The sequence below is a fragment of the Cadophora gregata genome (genome assembly GCF_030347475.1).
Source record: "Cadophora gregata isolate MNR1 chromosome Unknown scaffold_13, whole genome shotgun sequence".
Taxonomy (NCBI): Eukaryota; Fungi; Ascomycota; class Leotiomycetes; order Helotiales; family Ploettnerulaceae; genus Cadophora; species Cadophora gregata.
Window position 1 is genome coordinate 1,479,376 of NW_026695936.1, and position 25,207 is coordinate 1,504,582.

The window sequence follows — 25,207 nt, forward strand, 5'->3', positions numbered from 1 at the left end:
CACTAGACGCTCTATGGGTGAGGTCAGGGCTCCTCGATCACTCTTTGAAGCTTCAGGAATGAAGCATATAACCAAGGTCTTCGGAGCTTGTAAATATGTTTTCTTCTTCAAATGGCGGTAAGAAGCCCCCGCAGCAGGTCAGTCTACTCATCAAATTTCCATTTCAGAGAAAACAAACTGATCATAGATGAAGGAGATGGTCCAAGTTGGTCAGTCCGAACCCCCCACCAAGAAACGTGGAGTGAATGCCCTGCGACTCTACCCAATTATGGCTTTGGATATAGGCTGACATGCCATATTTTTGATAGAGAGATCTGAGTATGCTACACTTTTCCTGTTTGGCATCACCTACGAGGACACCATCAAAGCGGGGCACACAGAGATCCTAACGCGAACTGTTGGCTGACTTGAAATGCCAGATCTTCCTCTCCTTTCTGGCGGACTAGAGCCGCAGAAGGACGCCGTGATGCGTCTCCCAAGAAGCAGTCTGCACGGGATCCTGGTCTGGTTGTTGGAGCCTCATACTCTCATGCCGATATGATGAGGTTCGATAATCTGTAAGGTTTGACCACCACTTTGTCGAAATGCTGTTAATATTAAGCGTAGATCTTTGTCCTCGTCTTCGACACGCCCTAGAACACCCCCTTCTAGTTCATCGCACAAGTCTCGGGGCGATACCCCTCCTCTGAACCGTGGAGCAGCTGGCCTTACATCCCCGCCGAGACGAAACTACACAGACTTTTTGTCGAAAACGAATAACGACTGGAACGCTGACGATGAAGCGGACGAATATGATGAGTACGGTTATGATAACGATGACGGGGACGATTTTGGATTACCCAGTATATCCAGCATGAAACGGAAGAGCAAGAAAGGCCCGCAGCAGACTAGCATCGACAATGGAGGGAATATATCGCAGTTTGGCCATGGCTTACAGGGAGGGTTTGGAGGATTTGGCACCAGGAGGCTTTCAAATAGTGCCGATATTGCCATTGAGCGCCCAACACCTAGTTATCCAGTCGCAAAGAAATCCGAGGGCAAGATTTTACGGCCACAATACAAGGAAATTCTCAGAGATCCCGCCAATTCTTTACACCTCATAAACCATCCGCCCGTCCCAATAAATGCTACTCCGAAAGACGTGGATGTGCACTCGGCCCGTATAACAAGAATCAACAAATTCAAGAAGATACTTCAAGCAACTTCAATCAGCTTGACGGAATTGAGAGCTGCAGCATGGTCTGGTGTTCCAGAAGAAGTGCGAGCAATGACGTGGCAGCTCTTACTTGGTTATCTCCCAACGAGCAGTGAACGTCGTGTAGGGACTTTAGAACGTAAGCGGAAAGAATACCTCGACGGAGTGAGGCAGGCCTTTGAGAGGGGTGGGAACAGTTCTGGACAGTCTGGTAAGATACGGGGTCTGGATGAAGCAATATGGCATCAGATTAGTATTGATGTGCCTCGAACAAACCCTCACTTGGAACTTTACAGTTATGAAGCCACTCAGCGATCATTGGAACGGATCCTCTATGTATGGGCGGTGCGGCATCCTGCGAGTGGCTACGTACAAGGCATCAACGACCTTGTCACACCTTTTTGGCAGGTCTTCCTCGCAAGTTACATTACAGACTCGGATGTTGAGAGTGGGATGGATCCAGGACAACTTCCAAAAGCCGTACTGGACGCTGTGGAAGCCGACACTTTTTGGTGTATTACCAAGCTGCTGGACGGCATCCAGGATAACTACATTTTTGCCCAGCCCGGTATTCAACGACAAGTCGCGGCACTCCATGATTTGACAGCTAGGATAGACGAGCCTCTTGCAAAACATTTGGAGCAGGAGAGCGTTGAGTTCATTCAATTCAGCTTCAGGTGGATGAATTGCCTCCTCATGCGGGAGATTAGTGTCAAGAACACTATAAGGATGTGGGACACATATATGGTATGTTGACCGAATCCTTTTCCAAATTTGTATTAACTTGAGTAAGGCCGAAGAACAAGGGTTCTCTGAATTCCATCTCTACGTTTGCGTAGCATTTCTTGTCAAATGGTCGGATAAATTACGAAAGATGGACTTCCAAGAAGTGATGATGTTTCTCCAAGCACTACCCACGAGAGACTGGACCGAGAAAGACATCGAACTTCTACTGAGTGAAGCCTTCATCTGGCAGTCACTATTCAAAGGTTCTACGTCCCATTTAAAAGGAGGCGCAAGTACAACACCGTCGAACGCTGCTCCTCGAGGATGATCTAGGGTGAACGATGAACATATCAAGTCACGATAAACTCGTTCATACGCGACGTTGTTCCGACGATCTCAACGCCCAAACTATTGTGAAGGTTGACGTGGCTCTAAACCAGCCCGAACACGCAATGAGCGCTCGCAGCCTTTAGCGCTACGGTGCAATGAGCACCTGAGATGGACACTTTGTTTGTGGATGTCAGCAACCCATCTCGAACTTCGATTTGAGATTGGCACACATTTGATGCACCCACGAGTGACATATGTGTCCAAAGCCATGCTTCCATGAGGCTCATACCTTGCGGCGCGGCTAATGTTAGCGATAGTACGAGCATCTCCAAGCTCCAATCACAAGGCCAGCCCTTGTTTGAAGAATAATGAATAGTGCTGCAAGAACCACAAGGAAGTGTTCGATTTGAGTGTGGAATTATCACGTGCACTAATGGTTTTGCAAATCAACCAGCAAGTGAAACCATATGCAACTTTGGTATCCTGTATCAAACGCCATCCCATTTTCCATCCCCACAGTCATAATCTTAGCAAGGCAATCCAACCGTCCCGTGAATAAAAAAAGGCACTCCCCCTACGCGCCAACCTCAGCATCGGGGACGTCCTCGACCTTGGCCTTCTTGCTGTCGCTTTCTCCAGCATCATCCTCTGCTTTGCGCTTTCCATTCGTGCCATTAGCAGTCGTCGTACTTGCGGGTGCCACCTCTGCCTCTGCTGGCTTATTTTTCTTGCGAACAAGGCCAGAAAGGTCAGTTGCTGTCTTTTTTGCCTCTTCTATTCTGGCAGCGGCTTCTGCCGGAGAGTCCCCTAAAGTAGCTCCAAGAATGCCACCGGCATTGTTTACTCCCGCAAGACTGGTTGGTCCGTACAAAACCTCTTTGACGTCAACTGCTGGGCCCTTCAGTTCAGTAAGCTAGAAAATGTTAGCATCAAACCTGTAACAGCTCTTGGTCAGTCTCCACGGCTTACTCTAGCTTCCATATCTGCGACAATCTCCTTGACCTCAGCAATCTGTGATCGCGTGACCTCGTTGTCATCAGGGGACGAGGTCTCAGCAAGCTCGACCTCCTTGTTCGCAAGCTTGAGCTTAGTGCTCTTAATAGCCAGCTCCAGTTCCGAGATGGCCTCATCCCTCATGCCTTGATCCAGATGCGACTCAGACTCGGTAGTTGGCTCTCCGCCATCCTCATCCTTGGTTCTGGTGATTGAAGCGAATTCCAAGGCAAGAGACAGCTTGAAATGAGCTTCGGCAATGATCTCAGACTCTTCGGGGTACATTCCTTGCTTGTAACCTAGGGCTGCTCTGAAATCGGTTACTGCGCCAGGAAATCTAGAAGTAGTGAGTAAAGTGTAATGCACTCGGACTAAATAGCACAACGTACCTCTCATTCTCGAGAGATATTTCAGCCAAAAGGTCATGGATATCCGCCAGTCTCTCATTGATATGTCTTGTCATGGGAGAATCTCCTATGTCCTTTCCCTTACTGTCACCGTCCTCTGGCTGTTCCAGCTTCTTCGTAAATAGAACCCGCGCTAAATCCAGTACTTCGAATGCAACAGCGAGATCATCTTCTTCTTCCTCCTCCTCACCTTCGCCCTCCTCTGGCTAATTGCATATTAGCATTTGATTGAAATCACAACACATTCCAAACTTACGTCCTCAGCATCATCATCAGAGTCCTCGAAATTCTCATCGCCAGTGAACTGGAATAAGGGTTTCTTTGCATCGACAGCTCCTTCAGCGGTACCATTTTGGCCAGCGACAATGGCAACGCCTTCCTCGGTGATCTTCTCACTCTCCGTTTTTGGGTCTTCCTTGGGCGCTTCAACTTTCTTCTGCTTCGCCATTCCATTTGTCTTCTTCTTCTCACCTCCAGCTTTGCCACCTAAAACATCGCTTTTACTCTGGCCAACTTTGAAGAGCGACCGACCGTAGAGAAACAGGATGTCCGCGTTATCAGGAGACATTTCACCATTGAGCTCGGCTTGCAGCTCTGCAGCTCGCGCATAAAGCTCCGCAGCCTCCTCAAAGTTCTTGTGCGCATATTGTGCCGTACCCTTTGCGCATAGATCTGCGAGTGATACCTTGACATTGTTGTAGATTTCCATTGCGGAGGAGGATTCCTCTGAGATGGTGGTAGGTGGCTCTATTGGTTCTGCCATTGTTGACTTGAATCGGATGATCGCTCTGCGAAAAGAGGAATAAACTTCTTCGTAGGGTCGTAGAATCGTTTGGACGAGGTGATTGATGGAAATCGCAATGGTAAGTGAAGTGAAGCGACTGAATTGCTTTGGTGACTTTTCAGCGCACGAAGGTTGATTGTTGGAGCAGGCCACAGAGAGGAACAGGGAATGGTGTGCCTCGCGAAACCACTCTACGCGTCTACGCGTCTGGAATCCCATGCACACCAACTTCAACGGCTTCGGTTTTTACAAAACAACAAGAATGTCTCGACCAAATCACTTTAAGGCTGCGCCAATATTTCGACAGCCTGCAACACCAGCGCCTTCGATTCCAATCCCTTCATCTTCTCCAGCGTTTGGTACACCAGTGCATCCCATCAGACCCTTTAATGTCGCGCCCCCTGCTGCCAAAGCCAGCATATTGCCAGTGATACTTCCTTCTGCCACCCTACGACCTTTGGCATTTCGAACATTTACGAAGAAGCACAGCCTGACTTTAACATCATCGGCGCTTCAAATATTAGCCACTTTCATAGGCAGACATTGTGGAACAGAATGGCGAGAAGAAGGGTTAGCGGAACGCGTGCTGGAGGAAGTTGCAAAGAGCTGGAAAAATAGGAATGGCGGGGTGATAGTTGACGGAGAAGGTGCCGAGTTGAAGGATATACTCAAGAATCTGGAAGGAAGCATGGTGGGGGGAAGGATAGTTTCAGCTCCCTCGCTGAGCAGGCAAAACAGTCTTGTCCTAGGTTCTTCACAGAATGGAGAAGTCTCACATACCAGACTCGGCATAAGACCAAGTCTCTTGAGAAGAGAGGATAGTCAGTCCAGTTTAGGTATGTCTAATTTGGACGTGGAGGACGAAGAGGACGACGAAGGGTTACGAGATCCTCGAAAATGGCTCAAAGTGATCGATGCATTTGAGCAACCGAGGCTGGTATATAATGTTGGCAAGAAGCACTTTGATAGGTGTGCACCCAGTTTCCAATCTTATACCAAAAGCTGACCTCCATTCAGAGATACCTCAAAGCCGTCATTTTTACCTCAAGCATCGCACAAAACCCAAGTCTTCCGTAATAGGTACAATCTCATCCATCAACGACTGCTCAGAAATGAATCATTCCAGACACCGACATTTGACGCAACCAAATCTACTCTGAAAAGATCGTCATCTTCTTTGGCAACAACTCAGCAAGCCTACAAATTGACGCCAATTGCAAATCTATTAGGCCGAAATGGTACCAGTCATATGCTTCTTGGACTACTAACCATATCGCCGACAGGGACATTGGCAATCAATGATTTGACTGGAAGTATTGCCTTAGACCTTACTCATGCCAAACCAATACCAGAAGATGGCGCATGGTTCGCACCTGGCATGATAGTACTGGTTGATGGGACGTATGAAGAAGAGGACCACAATGCCGGCAGTGGACTTGGCGGTGTCGGTGGTGTAGGGGGTACCATCGGTGGGAAATTCATTGGATTCTTCATCGGTGGACCTCCCTGTGAAAGGAGAAAGGTGACGCTCGGCCTCACTGGATCCGATGGAGAGGGCGGCCTGACGGCCGGTGGTGGGTTTGGATGGGTGGACTTCCTTGGGGTTGGCAGCGAGCGTGCTGTGGGATCCAAAATGCGAAAATTGGAACAGAAGTTGCTACGCACATCGTCCGTAGAAGAAGCTCTGGGTGGCCGAGGGCGGATGATTATCGTTGGAGAGTTGAACCTGGATCAGCCGCGAGCTCTACAAGCGTTAAAGAAGCTTCTTGGACTGTATGCTGCAGAGCCAGAAGAGGATACTCCTATGACATTCGTTCTCATAGGAAACTTCGTCCAGCACGCAGTCATGGCTCGAGGAGGCAGCGGCGGTAGTATCGAGTATAAAGAATATTTCGATGGGCTTGCTCAGACCCTTTCCGACTATCCGACTCTTCTGCAATCCGCAACATTCATCTTTGTACCTGGCGACAATGACGGTTGGGCGTCGTCCTTCTCAGCTGGGGCCGCCACGCCCCTCCCCAGGAAAGGCGTACCAGACATGTTTACTTCGCGTATCAAGCGAGCCTTCGCTACCGCGAATGCGGAGGCCGAGAAGGATCGCGGGAGGAAAACAGATGGTGAAGCGATCTGGACAAGCAATCCGTCGCGCCTATCAATATTCGGGCCTACCCACGAGATCATTCTTCTGAGAGATAACATGACTGGTCGAATGCGGCGAACAGCAATCAAATTTTCTTCTTCAACAGCAGCAGACGATGATGAGGACATGACTATGCCCAGTACACCACCTGTAGCAGCAACTGCAACAAGTCCGGCCGCAGAGATGGAGATTGACAATGACGTCGAAGCCGCAACATCGCACGTCCCACAGCCTACCGAAGACGAGATCGTTTCCAGTGACTTACACGCCGCAAGAAAACTGGTGAAGACGATCCTCGATCAGGGCTATCTAGCTCCCTTTGGTCTGGGTATTAGGCCTGTGTTGTGGGATTATGCCAGCTCGCTGCAAGTCTACCCGTTACCAAGCGCGATGGTCCTAGCAGATACTGAAGCCCCAGCCTTCTGTGTCACGTATGAGGGTTGCCATGTCATGAATCCAGGGAGTATTGTGGCGCCTGGGCGGAGAGGCGTTGCAAAGTGGGTTGAGTATGATATACGGAATAAGGTTGGGAAGGTTAGGGAAGCGATGTTTTGATATCCAGACTTTAATGACTTGACATGGGAATGAGGGAGGCGTTTGTATGGTATGAGACGGTCAAACTGTATAAGGAGGTATCGCATTGCATGGTATAGGGAGCCGTAATTCATGATATTTACAGTGAAAGAATAATCTCATGCGGTTCGCTGTACACCGCGGTGTGAATTACGCCTACTTATTGTCGAGCCTTAATTCTTCTGCCGATACTCGTCTCTACACCAGCGCCTTGTCCTCAAGTCAACTTGAACAAATTCTCGTCCATAACGCCAAAAAGGTCCTCGATATCCCTCTCTACGCGCTTGAGCTCTTCGCTCAGCTGGCCCGTTACCAAGATGAAGGCATAGATCATCTCATAGTCCTCGTCCTTCACCACTGGCTTATTTGGATCATCTTCCGTGCTCGTGGAATTCTTCCTGTATTGGAAAATCTTAGCGAGCAGTCTATCTCGTGCATTTGAGGTGTTAGGCAAGGCGTCGCTGAGAGGAAACTCAAGTTTCAGAGAACTGGCAAGGACTGTTTACTTGATTAGCTTAGCCGTCCGGCTTGAGTTGGTTCGGTCACCTTGAAATAAATGGCTAATTCTAGAGCACAGCTCCGCTCTTTCTTCTGCTGTGTACTTGAGAAGTATCGTTTCACCTTCACTAGCAGTCAAATCCTTCTGGATGACTACATTCATTGCATGAAAGGCGTCAAGCATTTTGTTTGTCGATTCCATGATCCGTTCGTATGGCTTGGAAGGAAATGGTCCTCGCAATTCAAATTCACTGGCAGCTGCAGTGCGCAGTGTATCTAGTCGGAGAACTTTTCAGGTATTAGCGGAGAGCTCTGGAAGCAGGGATTAGATGCTCACGATATTGATGGAGGGCAAATTCTTCCCTCAAATTCATGTATTCGTTTTGGGACTCGCCCTCCAGCACAGTCGATAAAGGATCCCGTTTCCAAATCAGGCCCATTCGAAGCCATAGTAGCGACAGTCCATCTTTGAATTTGTGGCGAGCGGAAATTGGCCATATGACTCTCGTGACAACAAGTCCCCACACACATCCTGCGATAACAGCGACAACTCTGTGTAAGGCAATCTCAGTGATGATCGGCACAACCCCTCCTTCATCGTCATCGTTGTCTCCATCTTGAATGGACAGACTGTAAGCGTACAGACAGGATAGGTTGTAGGTTAGCATAATGAAGCGTCCAAATGGTCCCTGGCCTTTGACAAGAATGATGTAAAAGCAGGGCAAGCTGACCAGCCATCCGCACAAGGCAAGTCCAAACGCATTTCCCTGGGTTATGCTCCAAAGGAAGCAAGCTATAGCCGCTCCAATGAATGTTCCAATAAATCTGCTCCATCCAGTCGTGTTCGAAGCTCCAATCGTCATAGCACACACCAACATGTAGGAGAGGAGTCCCCATTCTCCTCGCCACTGTGCTGGACGTCAGTACGGCAGGTTCTATCTTGAAGGAAATTGAACTGACATGCTGATAGAATGGTCTTGTCGATGGGATAAAGGCGAACATTGCATACAATGAAGCTCCTATCCCAACCTTGACGGCGAAGCGTACTATGGAGATGTAAGCTGGGTGATCCTCGCCTCACGGATGATAACTTGCCATCGTCTCTGGAAATAATCATGATGATGTTCAGTATTCTCCGATACAGAGCCCATTTCGTGTTCTCCGCCGGGGCTTGCCACTGTCGTGTCTCACGTCTATCAAGCACAAGATCAGGGAGATCTTTCGGAAGCATTGCCTCCTGAGGCTGCTGAATCAGCCTCTCCTGCTCCTCGGGTACCGCATTTGGACCATCAGCTACTTGTGGCTTCGGCTTCCTCCAGAACCGTATCCAGTTCCACGACCTCGCGCTGTCATTTTCAGTCCATTCCTTCAGATCTTCGAGGATTGACAAAAATGTCTGCATCTCTTCTGCGAAAGTTTGAAGCGAGAAACTGAAGTGGCCGCAACTTGCCGCAACTTCTTCGAAATCGGCTTGGATACTCTCTGGCCTGTCTCGGTCTAGTTCTTTGCTCTTGTACAGTGCTTTCAGAGCATCGGCTCGAGCACTGCTGTAAAGTTTCCTATACGAGCATAAGTACTTATATCATAAAACAACGATGTTACGAGAAGAAATATGGCCACATACAATGCCTCGGTCAGGCTGGTCTTGAAATGATCATTGATCTTGATCTCATATTGAGGTCCATCTCCGAAAGGCAACTCTTGTAGAATTTGGGAGAGTGTATATGCCAGCGACTTCATGGAAGGACCGAGGTGCACAATGAAACGGGAAAAGATATCTGATGGCGTCCGTACGGACGGCATTGTAGAGCTACTATAACTCAGATTACTGAATTGCCGCTCAAAACGTCTTGGAGGATCATCGTCTAGGTTTTCTGCATCACTACCCTCTTCTGAGGCCTCTTCGATTGCTGTTAAAACTGCAAAGCGATCTTGCCGATTGCTCGTAGGAGATACCAAGCCTTCAATTTGAGGTGAATGTGTAGAGGCAAGCGGCGTCACATTACCAAAAGTTGTGCTCTCTCTCAAAAGCGTAAATTGAGTCAACGCAGCACTTCTCAGCCCACCAATTGACTGTGCTAGCCTCTGCATACAAGTTACAAGGCTCACTTGTAATTTGTATTCTTCTTCCGTGCCAAGCAGATAGTGTTCATATTTGGCTTCCTTCAGATTTGTTTTCAGCTTCGTGAAGACAGCCTTGTGTTTCTTCTGAGCGTTAACAAACGTTGTAGATCTCAAATCTGTTTCGGAACCACTGAGGAAACCTCGAGTGATCATTGTAAGCATGTCTCCGAAAGAGTCCGTCACGCCGATCATAGTTTCTCTCAATTCTGTGCGTGCTGAAATTGGCCAAAGTAGCAGACTGACAACAGTTGTTGATGCCATGCCCATCAGAATCATTTTCATGACCTGGACAATCTTGTCGTTCGAAAATACGCCAACTTGAATAGCGTTTTCTTTGGTTATTACTAACAAGTCATTAGTAACATAATTTCGCAGTTCCTGTTCCATAAGTACGGAGTTCCGTAAATTTGGAATGCTGCGACTGATGAGAGTATGTACCTGTTATAATGGCCAAAGAGGCCAGACTACAACTCACACTGACTAGAGGCGCATTGTATCGTTGTTTGAACCACCCTACGAACCCCAGTCCACCTCCGATGAACACAATGAGTACCATGATATAGCCCTGTGTGAAGGATGTAGTTAGCAACATTCAACGAAATTGTTCCTGAAAGTGCAGGAGAGACTCGTCTTCAAACCTACAAGTTCAATCATTCCCAGCTGCGACTCGAAGAATACAGAAGTAGCCATGCTGGAAACGGAGACGAAGACGGCATAGAAGAAAGCCCCTAATCCGAGTATGATAGCCTCTTGCATCGAGCCTTGCGATCGACTCGGGTGAAAATAGACCGTGATGGTGCAGACTAAATGCTTCGAGTCCTGATGCCCCAGGAAGTTGGCAATGGGCGGTAAGAACGTAGCCATGCTTCCCAGCAGATACGCCAGAGAGCTCTTCAGGATACCCTTCGCAGCAGACGTATGTAGCCATGCCCAGAACTCCCACCAAGACTCAATAGAATTATCCACCGCCGTCCGAAAAGTTCCCGCCTGGGAGTACGTCCGTCGCAAAGGCAGAATCGAGCTTCCAGAATTGGTGCGGGCCGGGCCATCGAAATTCGAGGGGTTGCGGAGGGTTATTTGACGCCGTACACGTTCACCCGTCCCAGGGAGAATGAAAGTGCCATTTCTGAGCTTCTACGAAGAATGTTAGTCCGAGGTTGGGTGAATGGAGTCGGGGATGCGTACACCTCGCTTTGGGCGCGAGAATCTGCGGTTCGATGGCGGCGCAGGGCCATCAGAAGCCGATGGAGAGCTCATACTGTAATGATCCTTGCATGATCTGGTCGCGGTTTCGCCAGTGCCGTGCCGGGAACTGGGAATAGAAGAGAAGATAAGAGAAGAGAAGAGAGGAGAAGAGAAGAGAAGACAAGGTCGATGTTGACTTTTAGGCCTTAAGGTTACAGGGCTGGCTCGGCTGGGCTGGCTCGCTGGGTAGTAGATAGTATACTAGTAGGTACAGGTGATGGCGGCGTGTGCAGTAGCTTCCTTCCCGAAGCTACGGAGGTAGTACCCCGGATTCTGGTGTGGCGCATGTGCTGACTTGGACAGGGCATCCGTGTAATTTACGCCTGGGAGAGCTCCGGAAGCCTATGCTGCAGGTGCATGCACTGTCACCCTCACGGGCCATGCCGAGTCGCCGACAAGCAGATCCGCTGTGAGTTTGCAAGTGAGCGAGACTTACTTGTACCTTACCTTACCTCACCTTAAATACCTTAAACATCAACCAAGCCCATGGAACCATATAGGTAAAGTTCAAATCGGGCATTAAGGCGCGTGTATTTCTTTCTTTTGATTTCTTGACGGTATCATTGCTCGTCCTCTCATGACAGTCATAAATATCGCAGTCCGTGGATTAATCTGGTCTTCGATCTATCCTCCTCTACCTTGACTCAGAATCTACTCTACTCAACCCCCGAAACAGTCCAGATCTTCAAAGCAGCATCTCCACCAGTACTTGCAATCTTCTTCCCACCGTCAAGCCACGCGACACCATTCACACCATCTTTGTGCGCATTCGCAGCCTTCACTCTCTTACCCGGAGCCGCGAGGCTCCAAATGAAGACATTGGTGTCCAACCCACCACTCGCGGCACAATTGCCTGTAGAGTTCCATGCAATACTTGTAATTCTCGCGGTGTGAGCAGACCATCTGTCTGTCTTGACATCCCAAGAACTGGTCTCATACACGACGATTTTTCCTGATGAGTTTCCGACGGCCAGGAGCGATCCGTCTGGTGAGAATTCCAATGCTGTGATCTGTGCCGTTGACCGTGTAAGCTTCTCCGTTGCCGTTAGCTTGTTGTTTCCATCCACGGTATAAATCTGCACGACATTCGCATCGTCACCAACTGCGACGAGCGATCCTGAAGCTGCAATCGCAGTAGGAGTTTCATTCTTAGCGGGCACGTTGCCCACAAGTGTATCTTTCGCAAAAATGTCGACACCCTTGGCCGTGGCAACAAATAGGCGGCCATCTGCTGAAGCTATTCCCTTAGGCTGGGCCGATAACTTCGAACTCTCTCCAAGGAATGTTTTTCCACTTGAATCCGCAATCCTCAGAGTGTCATCCCAGCCAACGCTGTAAGCTCTCTCAGATGTGGTCTGGAAAGCGGTGACTTGGTTCTTGTGCGTCTCCCCATCGACGGCTGAACCGATACCCGATTCTGCGTCCCAGGAACAAACTCGGCCATCGAAACTCCCCGTCCAGAAAGTCTGTCCTTTTGTGTCTTGCCTCGAGCCGAGCGCAGTTATACTCTTGTTATGGCCTTGAACAACTCTGGTAGGCGTTCGACTGCCTTCAACGAGATAGTTGAGGTCACCGACTAAGTTCAAACTGACAACCATACCGTCACTTCGTCCAGTAGGCCAGACAACACCAACTTGGTGATCCGGAATACTGACGTTTCCTTCTCCAAATCGCCAAGTTTGGACAGCCTTGCCAGCTTCCACATCCCACAGCTTAACCGTCTGATCTGCACTCGCTGTGACGACACGTTTCGAGTCCTTAGCCCACGAAACAGCAAATATGGAACCTGTGTGTTCGCCCTCGCCGATCTGTATGGTAGCTTCTCCTGTCTTGCCATCGTAAAGCTGGATCCTACGATCGCCCCCTACGCTAACAAGATGATTCCCATCCGGCGAGAATCCTACTCCATAGACATACCCTTTATGAAAACCTCCGAGCTTGGTGGCGAATTTGAATGGTGCGCCGTGCAAGAAGACCATGCTGCTGTCGTCAGCTCCAGTAGCAGCTCGAAGGGGACGTTGCTGGCGAATGGAAACTGAATTGATAGCTGAAGAGTGTCCGCTGACTTCGCCCACACTATTTCCACTGTCCGCAGTTATGCAGTGACCAAATCGTTCTCGTCCATCACCAACAGCGATAATGCGCTGAGAGTCTCCATCCCAGGCAATGTCGTTAATTCTGCCAGATATAATGTGGTAATCGCCTTGACGCCGCCAGTCAGTCGCAGGCAGGGATCAATCACTTTGGGTCGCACCTTTTGTATTGACACCCTCCACAGCATCCCAAACCTTTACCGTACCAGAAACATCTCCAGAAGCAACATAGAAGCCGGAGGGCGAGAAGCGCGCAACGGATGTCTGTGTGGTGTGGGCGGTGTATTGTTTGCTTATTGATGGATCGTCGATAGATCTCAAAAAGATGGATTTTCCAGACTGTGGGCTATGTTCAGTGAGAATTCAGCGCCTGTACGCTTGTAACACTTACTGCATATGCAATTCTTTCTCCTGACGGATCAGCGCTGAGTTGAGTCGGTCGGCCACGCTCTGTGTTCGGGGATGCCGCAAGAATTCTGTCAACGGTGATCGACATACTTCAGGGAGTTGCCAATTGTTTTTGGATATGCCGTCTTTGTGAAGTAAGTTGTCTGGGTCAGCTTGGAAGTGTGTTGAAGTCGCCATGCGAGTTGACTCCAAAACATCGAGGGGCCAGGCTGACGCAAACAACGATCCCTGACGAGGCTGAGCCTCGAAGGTCTTGGCAGAGCTTTCTTGAGACATGTTACTGTCACTTGAACAACAGTATTCAGTTTGTAATATTTCCCGATACGAACTTGGAAGCATGTAATTCAGGTCATATATTATTCAGCTACATGACTTGATATCAATCGTTTTATTCGCCGTTATATGTTCAACGACTCAAAATCAAACCAGGGTATCGTCCAAGTACAGTATTCCATCCCTGACCCAGACGCCACAACCTATGCACCCATTTACAATCAAATAGTACTGTACATAGTCCAGATCCATGAACTCCGTACCTGCCATGCTATGCACTTTCCCAAAATAGCAATGCGAACGCCACCGATGCCAACACTCGCGGAGACAGCGAGATCAAGAGCCAATTGCGAGACAGGAATCTAGCAAGCTGTCGAGTGAGGTCTTGTCCTCCATCTCACCACCTTCCCAGCCATAAGTATCATCCTCTACATCGAAATGGCCATTTACACCATTAATACCATTGGCACTATGCATTCCTCCCATTTCGATGTCGCCGTCAAGGTCTTGATCGAAGATCTTGGGGTAAGTCTCAGGCCAGGAATAGTCATCCCAGGCTTCCACTTCCCCCTCGCGATAGCCCATCATGATCTGTTGTACCACAACAGGCATCTGTCCAAGCCCGCAATCACCCAACTCAAGAGCCGTACGGAAGTCCGCCATTCCAAGAGGTCCGCGCTCGCTAGCAGCTTTCGCTTCTATGGGCAGCAGGCCACTCTTATCCCGTTGAATCTCCCCGCGTAATGAACCTTCTTCCTCTCTTTCCAGCTGGGCCCGATATTTGTGGGTTTGAATCCAACTGGACCCACCTCCGGTACCTGCGCTGCCACTAGCACCAGGACCGTTGCTTCTCGTTTTACTGAAAACCGACGATAGTACCTCCTTTATGAAAGTCTCCGTTGCAACGGACATGAAATGAGCAGCATCCGGCACATGTCCGGAGACAAGACCAGTCTCGTAACAAATAGGCAGCATTCGCGACTCAATAGTAGAGGTGTCTGGAAACTCTCCTGATTCCGAAGCCAGAGGCTGAGCGTATCGCTTCCGGATTTCCAAATCCCAGTCTGTTTCCAGTCAGTATGAAGGTTTGGCGCAGAAAATTTGACTGCTTACTTGTTTTGTTCAGGCCGCCCGCACTCGCTGGAACAGGATCTACAGATCGTGGAGGCTTTGGCCTATGTTGTTCTCCGAAAATGTTGGCCATGTCCAGGCGAGGATCAAACTAACAACATTATTAGTATATGGTGATAGGTAGCATAGACGAAAATTGCTTACATCGTTTTGACTGAGATCTTTCAGTCTCCTTCTATCGCGACTCGGCAACTGCATGACCTCGGTCTTCAGTCGCTGCTCTGCAGCATCTCCACTAACCGGCTTGCTCCCAGCCCCTGTCGTAGGCTTATCATTTGCGCTGACCCAACTGGCCACGCCATGATCTGGCATCTCTCTTGTAACATTTGCGTATATGGCTGAGACCAACTGATTATGTAGATGCTCTATCTCTCCGGTTGGTGTTATAAGGAAACTGTCGATACGCTCGGATAGTTCTTTTTGGTTCAATTGGCCTGTAGGGGGAATATTAGCAATTGGCCAAAATGCGCAAAGGCGCAGTTTCCTCCGAGAATCTAAAACATCATAACAACTTGTACGAACCCATAACAAAAAGGCTGATAGATTCTTTATATGTCCCCCAATACTCGCCTATTGCACTCTTGAGTGCCGTGTAGAGCGGTTCGAGATCAATACGAGGTGGAACATGGTTGCTTTTGGAAACTTTCGGCGCAACCGGCGCAGATGCACTTATGGTCTTTGGAGGCAGAATCGGCGTCGTGGATATGCGACTCGAAGTCATCAATGCGGAAGGGTCTATGTCAGGCATCGTGAATTAGGCGCGCCTGAACAGGCCGTTGCACCGCGATTTGGGGCAAGAACAGAAGTGCATGAGATCTGTGAAGCCAGAGAGTTCCAGCGATGTAAAACGGAGATAAACGGGGCGTTGTTGCTGTCGTGGTCGATGGCTACAAATCGTGGATTTTGCTCCTTAGGAGGACCTTTGGAGAGGTGAGGTCTGACGACAGTTCGCTTGTGACGGTCCCATTGCGCTAAAAATGGGGAACCTGCAGGGCTGCACCACCCTCGTCGCGTCCCCAGAAAACGATAAAGGCGACGCGCAAATAACAACAGAATACCGACCCCGAACTCCACCTGCGCTCCTCACCGCAATAATGAGATGTCGTCCCGCAAGCAGCGCGTTAGCAACGGCATCAACTCCCTAGTGCGACGACTTTTGGTTGAGATTCCTGGTGAAGATCCCGCATCGGCACAGGAGCGGGAAAACAATGCGGTTGATTTCGTTACAGAGGTTCTGCAAAGGTACTTCCATACCCAGGAACAAAGAAGCACATTAATTGACTCCAAGATCTAGCTCAAGAGGCCCAGCCGTCATTGCGGATGTGAATCAAGCATCAGACCTGATCAAAAAGCGACTAATACAGACGAATCCAAGCCCTGACAAAGCCCTCCGATTCACGAATCTCTACAGCAAACTGCTCTCCATACCAGTCATCAATCAGAAATGGGCCGTACTGTATTTTCTATACCAATTGAGCGATCATCAGCCAAAGGCGCTGCCGGTCCTTACAAGCCCTTTCAAAAGCCCCGTGAAAAATGGACGACGACCTAGGAATTTGGAGAGCGATATTCAGAGGTCGCCAGAATATGGTCAAAAGAGTGAGGACAGAAGTCTAACCGAAGCATTTGCGCCAGAGGGTTTGAAGAAAATCCCAGAACGGGAGGGTGGTCAGCGAGATAGGAAGGAGGAGGCACAAGCATTTGCCAGATCTGCAGCTCTGCAACGAGAAGGGGTTGCTTTGAAGACGGCACTTCTTGCTGAGAACTATGTTGAAATCGATCCTCCGGAAACAGCGCTGCTGCGAGATTTACCCTTCACTCTCCAAGGCCTATCATCAACCCATTTTCCATTCTCCTCGGATTCGACCGTCATACTGCCAGCCACGCTGCCAGTCCCTATTATATCTATTCTCCATACTCTAGCAGAGCCATCACTATTATACCGAGGACTTTCTTCCTTCACTCAATCTCCCGGCGGAGGACTTCTAGGACAGAGTTTGAGGGCCGCGATTGGCGGAGAACTCAGATCATACCTTGGTTTAGTGGCTACTTTGGAAGGTCAAATCCGGCGAGCGTTATCTTCTCTGGACGAGAAAGAGCCAAGGGGTGGCATTGGGAAGGCTGGAGTGACCTTGAAACGATGTGTTGTTTGGACACGCGAAGCGACTATGGGATTACGATTGATGAGCCTGATAAGCGAAGAGTCGAAAAGCAAAAAAGGGGGCCAGCTGATTTCATTGATACATGGATTCTCCTCATCTCACGGCGATCCAATGGTCGGGGCATTTGCAGAACGGCTGCTTACTCATGTCACTCGACCTTTTTATGACATGTTGAGGCATTGGATTTACGATGGAGAACTTTCTGACCCTTATCATGAATTCTTCGTTTCTGAGCAAGACCCAAATGCGGTCAATGATACTCCAGATAGCAGGAGTCGAGGAGGAGCTAGCAGTGTTTGGGAGGACAAATACAAGCTCAACGAGGACATGGTGCCGACTATCATCACACAAGATTTTGCCCAAAAGGTCTTCTTGATTGGCAAATCACTCAATTTTATCCGATACGGTTGTGGGGACTCTCAATGGGTGGAAGAATATTCCAAGGCGGCTTCTAAGGAGTTGCGATACGGTGATACCGCCACACTTGAGACTTGGATCGATGAAGCTTACAAGACAACCATGGCACGTCTCATTCATCTGATGTCTGAGAAATTCCATCTGTTTGAGCATTTGAAGGCACTTAAGAATTACATCCTCCTAGGACAGGGCGACTTCATCGCACTTCTTATGGAATCACTTTCTTCTAACCTTGATCGACCTGCAGGGGCTCAATACCGTCACACGTTGACAGCGCAACTTGAACATGCCATTCGCGGTTCTAATGCTCAATATGATTCTCCCGAGGTACTTCGTAGATTGGATGCTCGGATGCTGCAGCTCTCTCACGGAGATATTGGATGGGACTGCTTCACTTTGGAGTACAAGATTGACGCCCCTGTTGATGTGGTTGTCACGGAATGGGGAAACCGTCAGTACCTCAAAGTGTTCAACTTTTTGTGGCGAATCAAGCGTGTTGAGTTTGCTCTTGCATCGACTTGGCGAAAGTGTATGACTGGTGCCCGTGGTGTTCTTCAGGGTGAAGATCAGAACGTGGCGAAGGCTTGGAAACTTACCAGAGGCGTTCTTGCTGAGATGATCCATTTCATTGGCCAATTGCAGTACTACATTTTGTTCGAAGTCATTGAAAGCTCTTGGGATGAATTACAAACATCAATCCACAAGGAAGGATGCACTTTGGACGATATCATCAAGGCTCACACGAAGTACTTGAATGCCATCACACATAAAGGACTTCTAGGAGCGAAGAAGAAGCACCACGGGGAAGTTGACGAGAACACTTTTATGGTACAGCTCGGGGAGATTCTTCGGCTTATGCTCACTTATCGAGATGCTGTGGATGGACTTTATAGCTGGGCAGTCTCGGACTTCACCAGACGCCAAGGTGCTGATGTCCGACAGGAAGCCCAGATGAGACGAGAGGATGAAGATGGCTTATTGGTCAACACTCCTGCGACAACCCGCCGTGGACCTCGCCATCTCCCCGATTCTACACCGGCCCAGATACCAGACGATATCATACCTGATGAATTTCCCGTTCTGCAAGAGCGGCTTCAATCTTTAGGGGGACACTTCAAATCCAGGGTGTGTTTGCTGCTGGGTGACCTGGCTTACCAACCCGACGTGGACATGAGATTCTTGGGTGTAGTGATGAATTTCAACGACTGCTATCAGCCTGTTCGGAAGAAGTCAAGCAGGCCAGCAGGGACAGCAAGGAGTTCAGCGAAGTCCGGATGAGCATAGATTCATGGGACGGCTCGGCGTTGGAGGTATTGGCGTTAGATATACGTGGAATGAGGATCCGATAATGAACATGCTAACGAAATTCCAGCCATTTTCTTTCTTGCTCATACCTCTGAAAATTGTGAAAGGAGGTAAATCCAATCGACTTCGTCGAGATCTCTAGAGCCCCAAAGAGACTATCATCCGACGTGAAGATGGCTAGCCAGGTAACAACATCTACAGAGACACACTCCGTTCTAGTAGACCACCAGATAGACCATTCAGTGGAGGTAACTCGCGTAGGTTCTTGGTTATTAAATTTTAGCCGCCAGCCCTCTGTGAAGTGCTCCACATGATTATGATGCAATTGGAGCTGTACTTAACCCCCACCTTTGTCCCTCTCCCACGAAAGCTAATCTACTTGGAGCGAACTGATGTAGGCGGTCAGGATATTCTGACATGTATTCCTCGTTCCACCGTCGTCATCTGTTTCTTGAGAATTTGTTGAACTTGTGATGAGAGATCCTTGCACAAGTAATTATTTTTGTTGCTGCGTCTTCTAATACGGTCATTTCCAATCATAAATCGACCTCATCGATTTCATCTCGGCTTCACTGCAACAGAATGGGCTTTCAGAAGCAACAGAATGGGGTGCGGATAGCAATTGATGTAAGACGAGCTTTATTCTCTGTGCTCGCTGCAACGATCTGTACTCAAATGTCTTTCAAGTATTGAAGAACCAAGTCCTCTGCCTGTCCTTGGTAGATAAATACATCTCCAAATTCCGCTTAGCTATGTTGCCCTGCTGACAATTGCGATAGCGAGGCGGGACATTCACTGATTGCGTAGCCAACCCCGGATCTGGAAAGATGGAAGACAACATTATCATTAAACTCCTCTCCGAAGACCCATCAAACTACGAAGATGCCCCTCTCGAGGGGATCAGAAGAATCCTGTCCAAGTTCTTGAACAAAGACATTCCCAGAGGCGAGCCCCTCGATACCACCAAAATCGAGAGTATACGCATGGGAACCACAGTAGCAACAAATGCATTACTGGAGAGGAAAGGCGAGAGGATAGCTTTGGTAGTGACCAAGGGCTTTAAAGACTGTCTGGAAATTGGTAATCAATCAAGACCGAAAATCTTTGATCTGGCAATCCGAAAGCCGGATGTTCTATACGAGAAAGTCGTAGAGATTGATGAGAGAGTGACGTTAGAAGACTACGCTGAGGACCCAGAACGGAATGTTACAAAAGTAGAATCTAAGGAGTCAGATATGAATATGTCTCTTGTGAAAGGTTTATCGTCCGAAGCGGTTCGCATATTGCAACGGCCGGACGAAAGAAAGATTCGGGAACAATTACAGGACGTTTGGGACCAGGGTATCAAGAGCATAGCAGTGTAAGTATTTAAGCTTCATTTCGAGGTCATTCAAAAAGTATTTGCAGGGATAGTGCCGCGTTTTGAGAGATCCTTTTTGATATGTACGCGTGTTTCCGACTAACAAAGCCTGCAGATGCCTTATGCATGGATATACCTTTAGCGACCACGTAAGTGATCGGCTGGTTTTATGACTTTGAATCTTTCACTTGTGGCCTGGGGACACGCTAATTCGCTCGTCCCAGGAAGCTTTAGTTGGCAAAATCGCACGAGATATGGGCTTTCAGCATGTTTCTCTCAGCCATGAGCTCATGCCAATGATCAAGCTGGTCCCGAGAGCAACATCCGTATGTGCAGATGCATATCTGACGCCCATCATCAAGAAGTATATCGCAGGATTCCAGAAAGGCTTCGAGGGAGGCTTGGGAAGTGAGAGTGTAAAGACTGAAAGGGGATCAAGAGGTGCTAGATGCGAGTTTATGCAATCAGACGGTGGCCTTGTCGACGTTGATAAGTTTTCTGGGCTGAAGGCAATTCTCTCTGGTCCGGCTGGAGGCGTTGTTGGTTATGCTCTTACCTCGTACGATGCGGAGACCAGAACACCAGTCATTGGCTTCGATATGGGTGGAACCTCCACCGATGTGTCAAGGTATGGTTCTGGAAGATATGAGCATGTTTTTGAAACCACTACCGCAGGTGTCACCATTCAATCTCCACAGTTGGATATAAATACTGTTGCAGCAGGGGGTGGCTCGAGATTATTCTTCAGAAACGGTCTCTTCGTTGTTGGGCCAGAAGTACGTACAGCCTCACATATCATTCCTTCCTCGGCTGATCTCTAGTAGAGTGCAGGTGCCCACCCAGGACCAGGCTGCTACCGTAAAGGCGGCCCAGCAACTGTGACAGACGCAAACCTATTCCTTGGGAGATTGCTGCCTGACGTCTTCCCAAAGATCTTCGGCAAAAACGAAGACGAAGGTCTTGATGTGTCAGCAAGTGAGAAGTTGTTGACAGAGCTTACAGAGCAGATCAACAGGGAGACAGGCAAGACCATGAGTGTTGACGAGGTTGCATTCGGTTTTTTGACCGTGGCTAACGAGACCATGACAAGACCCATTCGGTCACTAACCGAAGCGAAAGGTCATGATACTTCAAAGCATCGCTTAGCTACTTTTGGTGGTGCTGGTGGACAGGTCAGCATTTCCCTTCCTGTTTCTTAACAGTTTGGAAGGACCGGATCTCTGAGATCGGTGTCACAATATCAAATTCAATGTTCCCTCTACGTTTGATCCCTTCGAAAATGATCGGTACTAATGTGTCCACTAGCATGCGGTTGCTATTGCTGAGAGTCTGGGCATTCGTCAAACCTTGGTGCATCGCTACTCTTCTGTTCTTTCCGCTTATGGCATGGTAGGTCCCGTCTCAAAATATGTCACCATCCGGAACAACTTCGTCAATCGACCCTCCGTTTATTCAACGAATACTGACCCGCGTCTGGTAAATAGTCACTCGCAGATGTCGTTGAGGAACGTCAAGAGCCAGAGTCGAAGGTCTGGGCAGATATGGGAGATGCGAAAGGTGCATTGATGAAGAAAATCGAGGAATTGAAAGAGAAATCAAAAGCAGCCTTGAAGGAGCAGGGATTTGAAGAAGATTCTATCATTTTCGAAAAGTATCTCAACATGCGATATCGAGGTACGGAATCTGCTTTGATGGTCGTCAAGCCGTCAAAACAAGAAGCTCAGAAGGAGTTTGGCGGAGACGAAAATGCCTTTTCTCAGGCATTTGTCAAACAGCACCAGCAAGAATTCGGATTCACATTTGACCGAGACATAATAGTTGATGATGTGCGAGTGCGAGGTATTGGAAAGAGCTTTGAGCACTTGGGTAAGACTGTGGACCAGCAGCTGAAGGAGGTCAAGCCCAACGACGTCAAGTCAGGCACAAAAGAGTACAAGCGATCAAAAGTCTACTTCGAGGGGGGGAGAAAGGATAGCCCAATTTATAAACTCGAAGATCTTGATGTTGGTGATAAGATACAAGGACCAGCTATTCTATGCGATGGTACCCAGACAATCGTGGTGCCTCCAAATACTTCGGCGCTGATCATTGAGACACATGTGGTAATCAATATTGGCGAAAAGGGGCTCAGCAACAAAGAGTGAGTACCATCAAATGTCTGTGGACACTTTAAATACTGAAAAAGACCTAGAGTTTCTAATCCCGAGATGAGAAGAGACACCGATCCCATCATGTTGAGTATCTTCGCTCATCGCTTTATGTCCATCGCCGAGCAGATGGGTCGGGCTCTCCAGAAAACCAGTGTAAGTACAAACGTCAAGGAACGCCTTGACTACTCATGTGCCCTCTTTGATTCGACGGGCGGCTTGGTTGCCAATGCACCACATCTGCCTGTCCATCTGGGAAGTATGTCGACATGCGTAAAACGGCAAGCCGAGATATGGAGAGGGAAATTGGTTAAGGGAGATGTGCTCGTATCCAATCATCCAGAATTTGGCGGAACACATCTTCCGGATATCACGGTCATCACGCCAGCTTTCGACCAGGCCGGGAAGAACATTCTTTTCTATTGCGCATCCCGGGCCCATCATGCGGACATCGGAGGAATTTTACCAGGAAGCATGCCGCCACATTCTCGAGAATTGTACCAAGAGGGCGCAGCTATCAAGTCCGAGAAGCTTGTCAGTGCTGGGAAGTTTAATGAGGAGCGAATAACCGAGCTGCTCCTGAAGGAGCCTGCAAAACACAAGGGCTGCAGTGGTACACGATGCTTGTCTGATAATATCTCCGACTTGAAAGCACAAATCTCCTCAAATATGAAGGGAATCAACTTGATATCATCCCTGATTGAGGAGTACGGCGAGGACGTTGTCAACTCTTATATGGTTGCCATCCAGGAGAACGCGGAGCTCAGCGTCCGGAATCTTCTGAAAGATGTTAGCAAGCGATTTGAAGGGCAGGATCTGACTGCTGTGGATTACATGGACGATGGTAGCCCGATCAAGCTTAAGATCACGATTGATGCTGAAAAAGGGGAGGCAGACTTCGACTTTACTGGAACTGGGCCTGAGGTTTATGGTAAGATCTTACGTTCCTTTCCAGATCGACCTTCGCCCATTGTCCTAATATAATGCAGGAAATACAAATGCCCCACAAGCTGTCACATATAGCGCGATTATCTATTGTCTCCGCAGCCTCATATCCGAGGACATCCCACTGAATCAAGGATGTTTGAAGCCCATCAACGTCTTAATCCCACCCAAATCGTTCCTCTCGCCGTCGGACAAAGCCGCGGTTGTCGGAGGTAACGTCTTGACTTCACAGCGAGTTACAGATGTGATTCTCAAAGCTTTCCAAGCCTGTGCTGCCTCCCAAGGAGACTGTAACAACTTGACTTTTGGCTTTGGTGGTAACATTGAAGGACAGGAAGATGTCAAAGGTTTCGGATACTATGAGACAATCGCTGGAGGAAGTGGAGCCGGCAAGGACTGGGAAGGTACTTCAGGTGTTCACACACATATGACGAACACGAGAATCACAGACGCAGAGGTATTCGAAAGACGGTATCCAGTACTTCTGCGAGAATTCTCTCTGAGATCTGGCTCTGGAGGAGCTGGCAAGCACCGTGGTGGAGATGGCGTCATCCGAGATATCGAGTTCAGAATACCAGTCCAGGTATCAATATTAAGCGAAAGGAGAGTATACCATCCCTACGGACTCGCTGGAGGTGAAGACGGAGAATGTGGTCTCAATATATGGGTCCGAAAGGTTGAGACGAGTAATCCTGCGAGGTCCGATAAGACGTTGAACGGATCTGGAGACGATGTCGATGATGCGGTGTATGAAGAGCGGTGGATCAATATGGGTGGCAAGAATACAGCAGCTATGAAGGCTGGAGAGAGAATCATCATCAATACTCCTGGAGGCGGTGGATGGGGAAATGTCGGTGATATCAAGGAGGAGAAGCAGGCGCAAGATCCTAAGCATGCGTGGAGAGGTGGCAGTCATGCAAGTAGAGAGGAAATGGCATTGCAAGCATAATAAAAAAATGAAGTATCCCAATCCAGTGCCAATTTCCATCCGTTGCCTCTTATGAGTTGTTGGGACATTCCGAATTCGCTTCTTTGAAAAGTCTGTACTGTAATCAGCTGGCACCAGTTCACATGCGAGCTTCGTGCGGGCTGGTGGTAGATCTGGCACTGCTTGGGGCATTCTCAAATAGTCCTAAAAGAAGTAGGTGCATGTCAGAGTCAATGGAAAAGGGATATCAGACTTCGCTGTGGTGCTCAGTCTTTGGTAGTTGAGGGTTTTCTGGTAGAAGAAATACACCGCCACTTCGAGATATACACCGACATCGCTATTCATGACTCTTCACCAACTTGTGGCAGGCCACATATGAGTCTACATAACAAATGCTCAGAAGTTGATTCAAAGAAAGAAGAAGAAGCTTTCAGTCCAATCAACGCTGTTCCGCCGTTATATTCCCTTTACAACATTAGGTCAAGACTTGCTGCGACTTATGCAGGTAAAACCAGACAGACCACAAGGCACAAATCAGCAAACCTGGCGAGAGCAACAATGAATACCGGTTGCCTAATTCCTCATAATAGAGAAGAAAAGAGCAAATACTGTGCACATCTCCACATTGAGGATCTAATGAAAGGATACATAAAGGATGAACAGATATGGCATGATTAAGGGTGAAGCAATCCGCTGTTACGGTTTCCCTTGTGGCTTGCGGTGCTTTTGCGTCTGAGTGGAAGCCGAACGTAACTTTGCCCAATTATCCGGGTCGAAATACTGCACGTTTGTTCTCGCCAGCGATAGAGTTCGGGAGTAGGAGTCTTTCTGGTAAGACGGATATTTCAAGGGGTAAACCCCTTGTCTGGGCTGGCTTGAGCTACATCCTGCTGGAGCATTAGTTCCGGTACAGATGATTGTAGCTGCCGGCACTTGCACTTGATAGCAAATTGAGCGATGCTCGTGCTATTTGTATTCAAGTTGTGAGATACTCTTTCGTAACAGAAGCAGAAGCAGAAGCAA

The 25,207-nt window shown here is 48.6% G+C and overlaps 8 protein-coding genes across 9 annotated transcripts; 4 read left to right on the forward strand and 4 right to left on the reverse strand.

Moving 5' to 3' along the window:
• Nucleotides 1-56: 56 nt before the first annotated feature.
• On the forward strand, nt 57-2,249 carry GYP1 (GTPase-activating protein; the record flags this gene model as incomplete). The annotated part of the gene is made up of 6 exons (XM_058497296.1): nt 57-137; nt 194-209; nt 309-318; nt 420-557; nt 607-1,942; nt 1,989-2,249. The coding sequence occupies exons 1-6, from the start codon at nt 96-98 to the stop codon at nt 2,247-2,249; spliced, it is 1,803 nt and encodes a 600-aa protein (XP_058353239.1). The 5' UTR covers nt 57-95.
• On the reverse strand, nt 1,724-4,649 carry ONS95_003962 (uncharacterized protein). Its single transcript, XM_058497297.1, has 4 exons — nt 3,908-4,649; nt 3,634-3,857; nt 3,221-3,581; nt 1,724-3,164 (listed from the first exon to the last, which is right to left on the reverse strand). Exons 1-4 carry the CDS (start codon nt 4,412-4,414, stop codon nt 2,826-2,828), a joined length of 1,431 nt encoding a protein of 476 aa, XP_058353240.1. The 5' UTR covers nt 4,415-4,649; the 3' UTR covers nt 1,724-2,825.
• On the forward strand, nt 4,650-7,253 carry DPB2 (DNA-directed DNA polymerase epsilon, subunit B). The gene is made up of 2 exons (XM_058497298.1): nt 4,650-5,404; nt 5,453-7,253. Exons 1-2 carry the CDS (start codon nt 4,653-4,655, stop codon nt 7,128-7,130), a joined length of 2,430 nt encoding a protein of 809 aa, XP_058353241.1. The 5' UTR covers nt 4,650-4,652; the 3' UTR covers nt 7,131-7,253.
• A 112-nt stretch (nt 7,254-7,365) lies between these two features.
• Nucleotides 7,366-11,027, reverse strand: ONS95_003964 (uncharacterized protein; the record flags this gene model as incomplete). The annotated part of the gene is made up of 9 exons (XM_058497299.1): nt 7,366-7,646; nt 7,695-7,934; nt 7,984-8,554; nt 8,607-8,692; nt 8,742-9,205; nt 9,271-10,114; nt 10,209-10,335; nt 10,413-10,904; nt 10,956-11,027. The coding sequence occupies 9 exons, from the start codon at nt 11,025-11,027 to the stop codon at nt 7,366-7,368; spliced, it is 3,177 nt and encodes a 1,058-aa protein (XP_058353242.1).
• Nucleotides 11,028-11,671: 644 nt separating this feature from the next.
• Nucleotides 11,672-13,604, reverse strand: AIP1 (WD40 repeat-like protein; the record flags this gene model as incomplete). Its single annotated transcript, XM_058497300.1, has 3 exons — nt 11,672-13,218; nt 13,270-13,447; nt 13,500-13,604. The coding sequence occupies 3 exons, from the start codon at nt 13,602-13,604 to the stop codon at nt 11,672-11,674; spliced, it is 1,830 nt and encodes a 609-aa protein (XP_058353243.1).
• A 262-nt stretch (nt 13,605-13,866) lies between these two features.
• On the reverse strand, nt 13,867-15,855 carry HFI1 (transcriptional coactivator hfi1/ADA1). Of its 2 annotated transcripts, XM_058497301.1 has the most exons (4): nt 15,443-15,855; nt 15,065-15,354; nt 14,903-15,011; nt 13,867-14,853 (listed from the first exon to the last, which is right to left on the reverse strand). In XM_058497301.1, the coding sequence occupies exons 1-4, from the start codon at nt 15,666-15,668 to the stop codon at nt 14,126-14,128; spliced, it is 1,353 nt and encodes a 450-aa protein (XP_058353244.1). In that variant the 5' UTR covers nt 15,669-15,855; the 3' UTR covers nt 13,867-14,125. The 2 variants fall into 2 exon arrangements, with proteins under 2 accessions (XP_058353244.1, XP_058353245.1); XM_058497302.1 differs by having other exon boundaries at nt 15,065-15,855.
• Nucleotides 15,856-16,019: 164 nt separating this feature from the next.
• SPC98 (Microtubule-nucleating Tub4p (gamma-tubulin) complex component) lies at nt 16,020-18,777 on the forward strand (the record flags this gene model as incomplete). The annotated part of the gene is made up of 2 exons (XM_058497303.1): nt 16,020-16,162; nt 16,215-18,777. 2 exons carry the CDS (start codon nt 16,020-16,022, stop codon nt 18,775-18,777), a joined length of 2,706 nt encoding a protein of 901 aa, XP_058353246.1.
• A 470-nt stretch (nt 18,778-19,247) lies between these two features.
• On the forward strand, nt 19,248-24,849 carry ONS95_003968 (uncharacterized protein). The gene is made up of 8 exons (XM_058497304.1): nt 19,248-20,164; nt 20,280-20,313; nt 20,389-20,940; nt 20,989-21,336; nt 21,470-21,553; nt 21,649-22,304; nt 22,356-23,242; nt 23,301-24,849. Exons 1-8 carry the CDS (start codon nt 19,632-19,634, stop codon nt 24,203-24,205), a joined length of 3,999 nt encoding a protein of 1,332 aa, XP_058353247.1. The 5' UTR covers nt 19,248-19,631; the 3' UTR covers nt 24,206-24,849.
• Nucleotides 24,850-25,207: the final 358 nt, after the last annotated feature.

Excerpts from the sequence above, each read along its gene's own strand:
- ONS95_003968 (XM_058497304.1), top strand. The coding sequence starts at position 19,632 with ATGGAAGACAACATTATCATTAAACTCCTCTCCGAAGACCCATCAAAC. Across the intron at positions 21,337-21,469 it reads TTGGTGGTGCTGGTGGACAG|CATGCGGTTGCTATTGCTGA; the intron begins GTCAGCATTTCC and ends TGTGTCCACTAG. Across the intron at positions 23,243-23,300 it reads AACTGGGCCTGAGGTTTATG|GAAATACAAATGCCCCACAA; the intron begins GTAAGATCTTAC and ends AATATAATGCAG.
- HFI1 (XM_058497301.1), bottom strand. The coding sequence starts at position 15,668 with ATGCCTGACATAGACCCTTCCGCATTGATGACTTCGAGTCGCATATCC. Across the intron at positions 15,355-15,442 it reads TATCAGCCTTTTTGTTATGG|GCCAATTGAACCAAAAAGAA; the intron begins GTTCGTACAAGT and ends TTCCCCCTACAG. Across the intron at positions 15,012-15,064 it reads AAGATCTCAGTCAAAACGAT|TTTGATCCTCGCCTGGACAT; the intron begins GTAAGCAATTTT and ends TAATGTTGTTAG.
- ONS95_003962 (XM_058497297.1), bottom strand. The coding sequence starts at position 4,414 with ATGGCAGAACCAATAGAGCCACCTACCACCATCTCAGAGGAATCCTCC. Across the intron at positions 3,858-3,907 it reads CTGATGATGATGCTGAGGAC|CCAGAGGAGGGCGAAGGTGA; the intron begins GTAAGTTTGGAA and ends ATATGCAATTAG. Across the intron at positions 3,165-3,220 it reads TCGCAGATATGGAAGCTAGA|CTTACTGAACTGAAGGGCCC; the intron begins GTAAGCCGTGGA and ends AACATTTTCTAG.
- DPB2 (XM_058497298.1), top strand. The coding sequence starts at position 4,653 with ATGCACACCAACTTCAACGGCTTCGGTTTTTACAAAACAACAAGAATG. Across the intron at positions 5,405-5,452 it reads GGCAAGAAGCACTTTGATAG|AGATACCTCAAAGCCGTCAT; the intron begins GTGTGCACCCAG and ends ACCTCCATTCAG.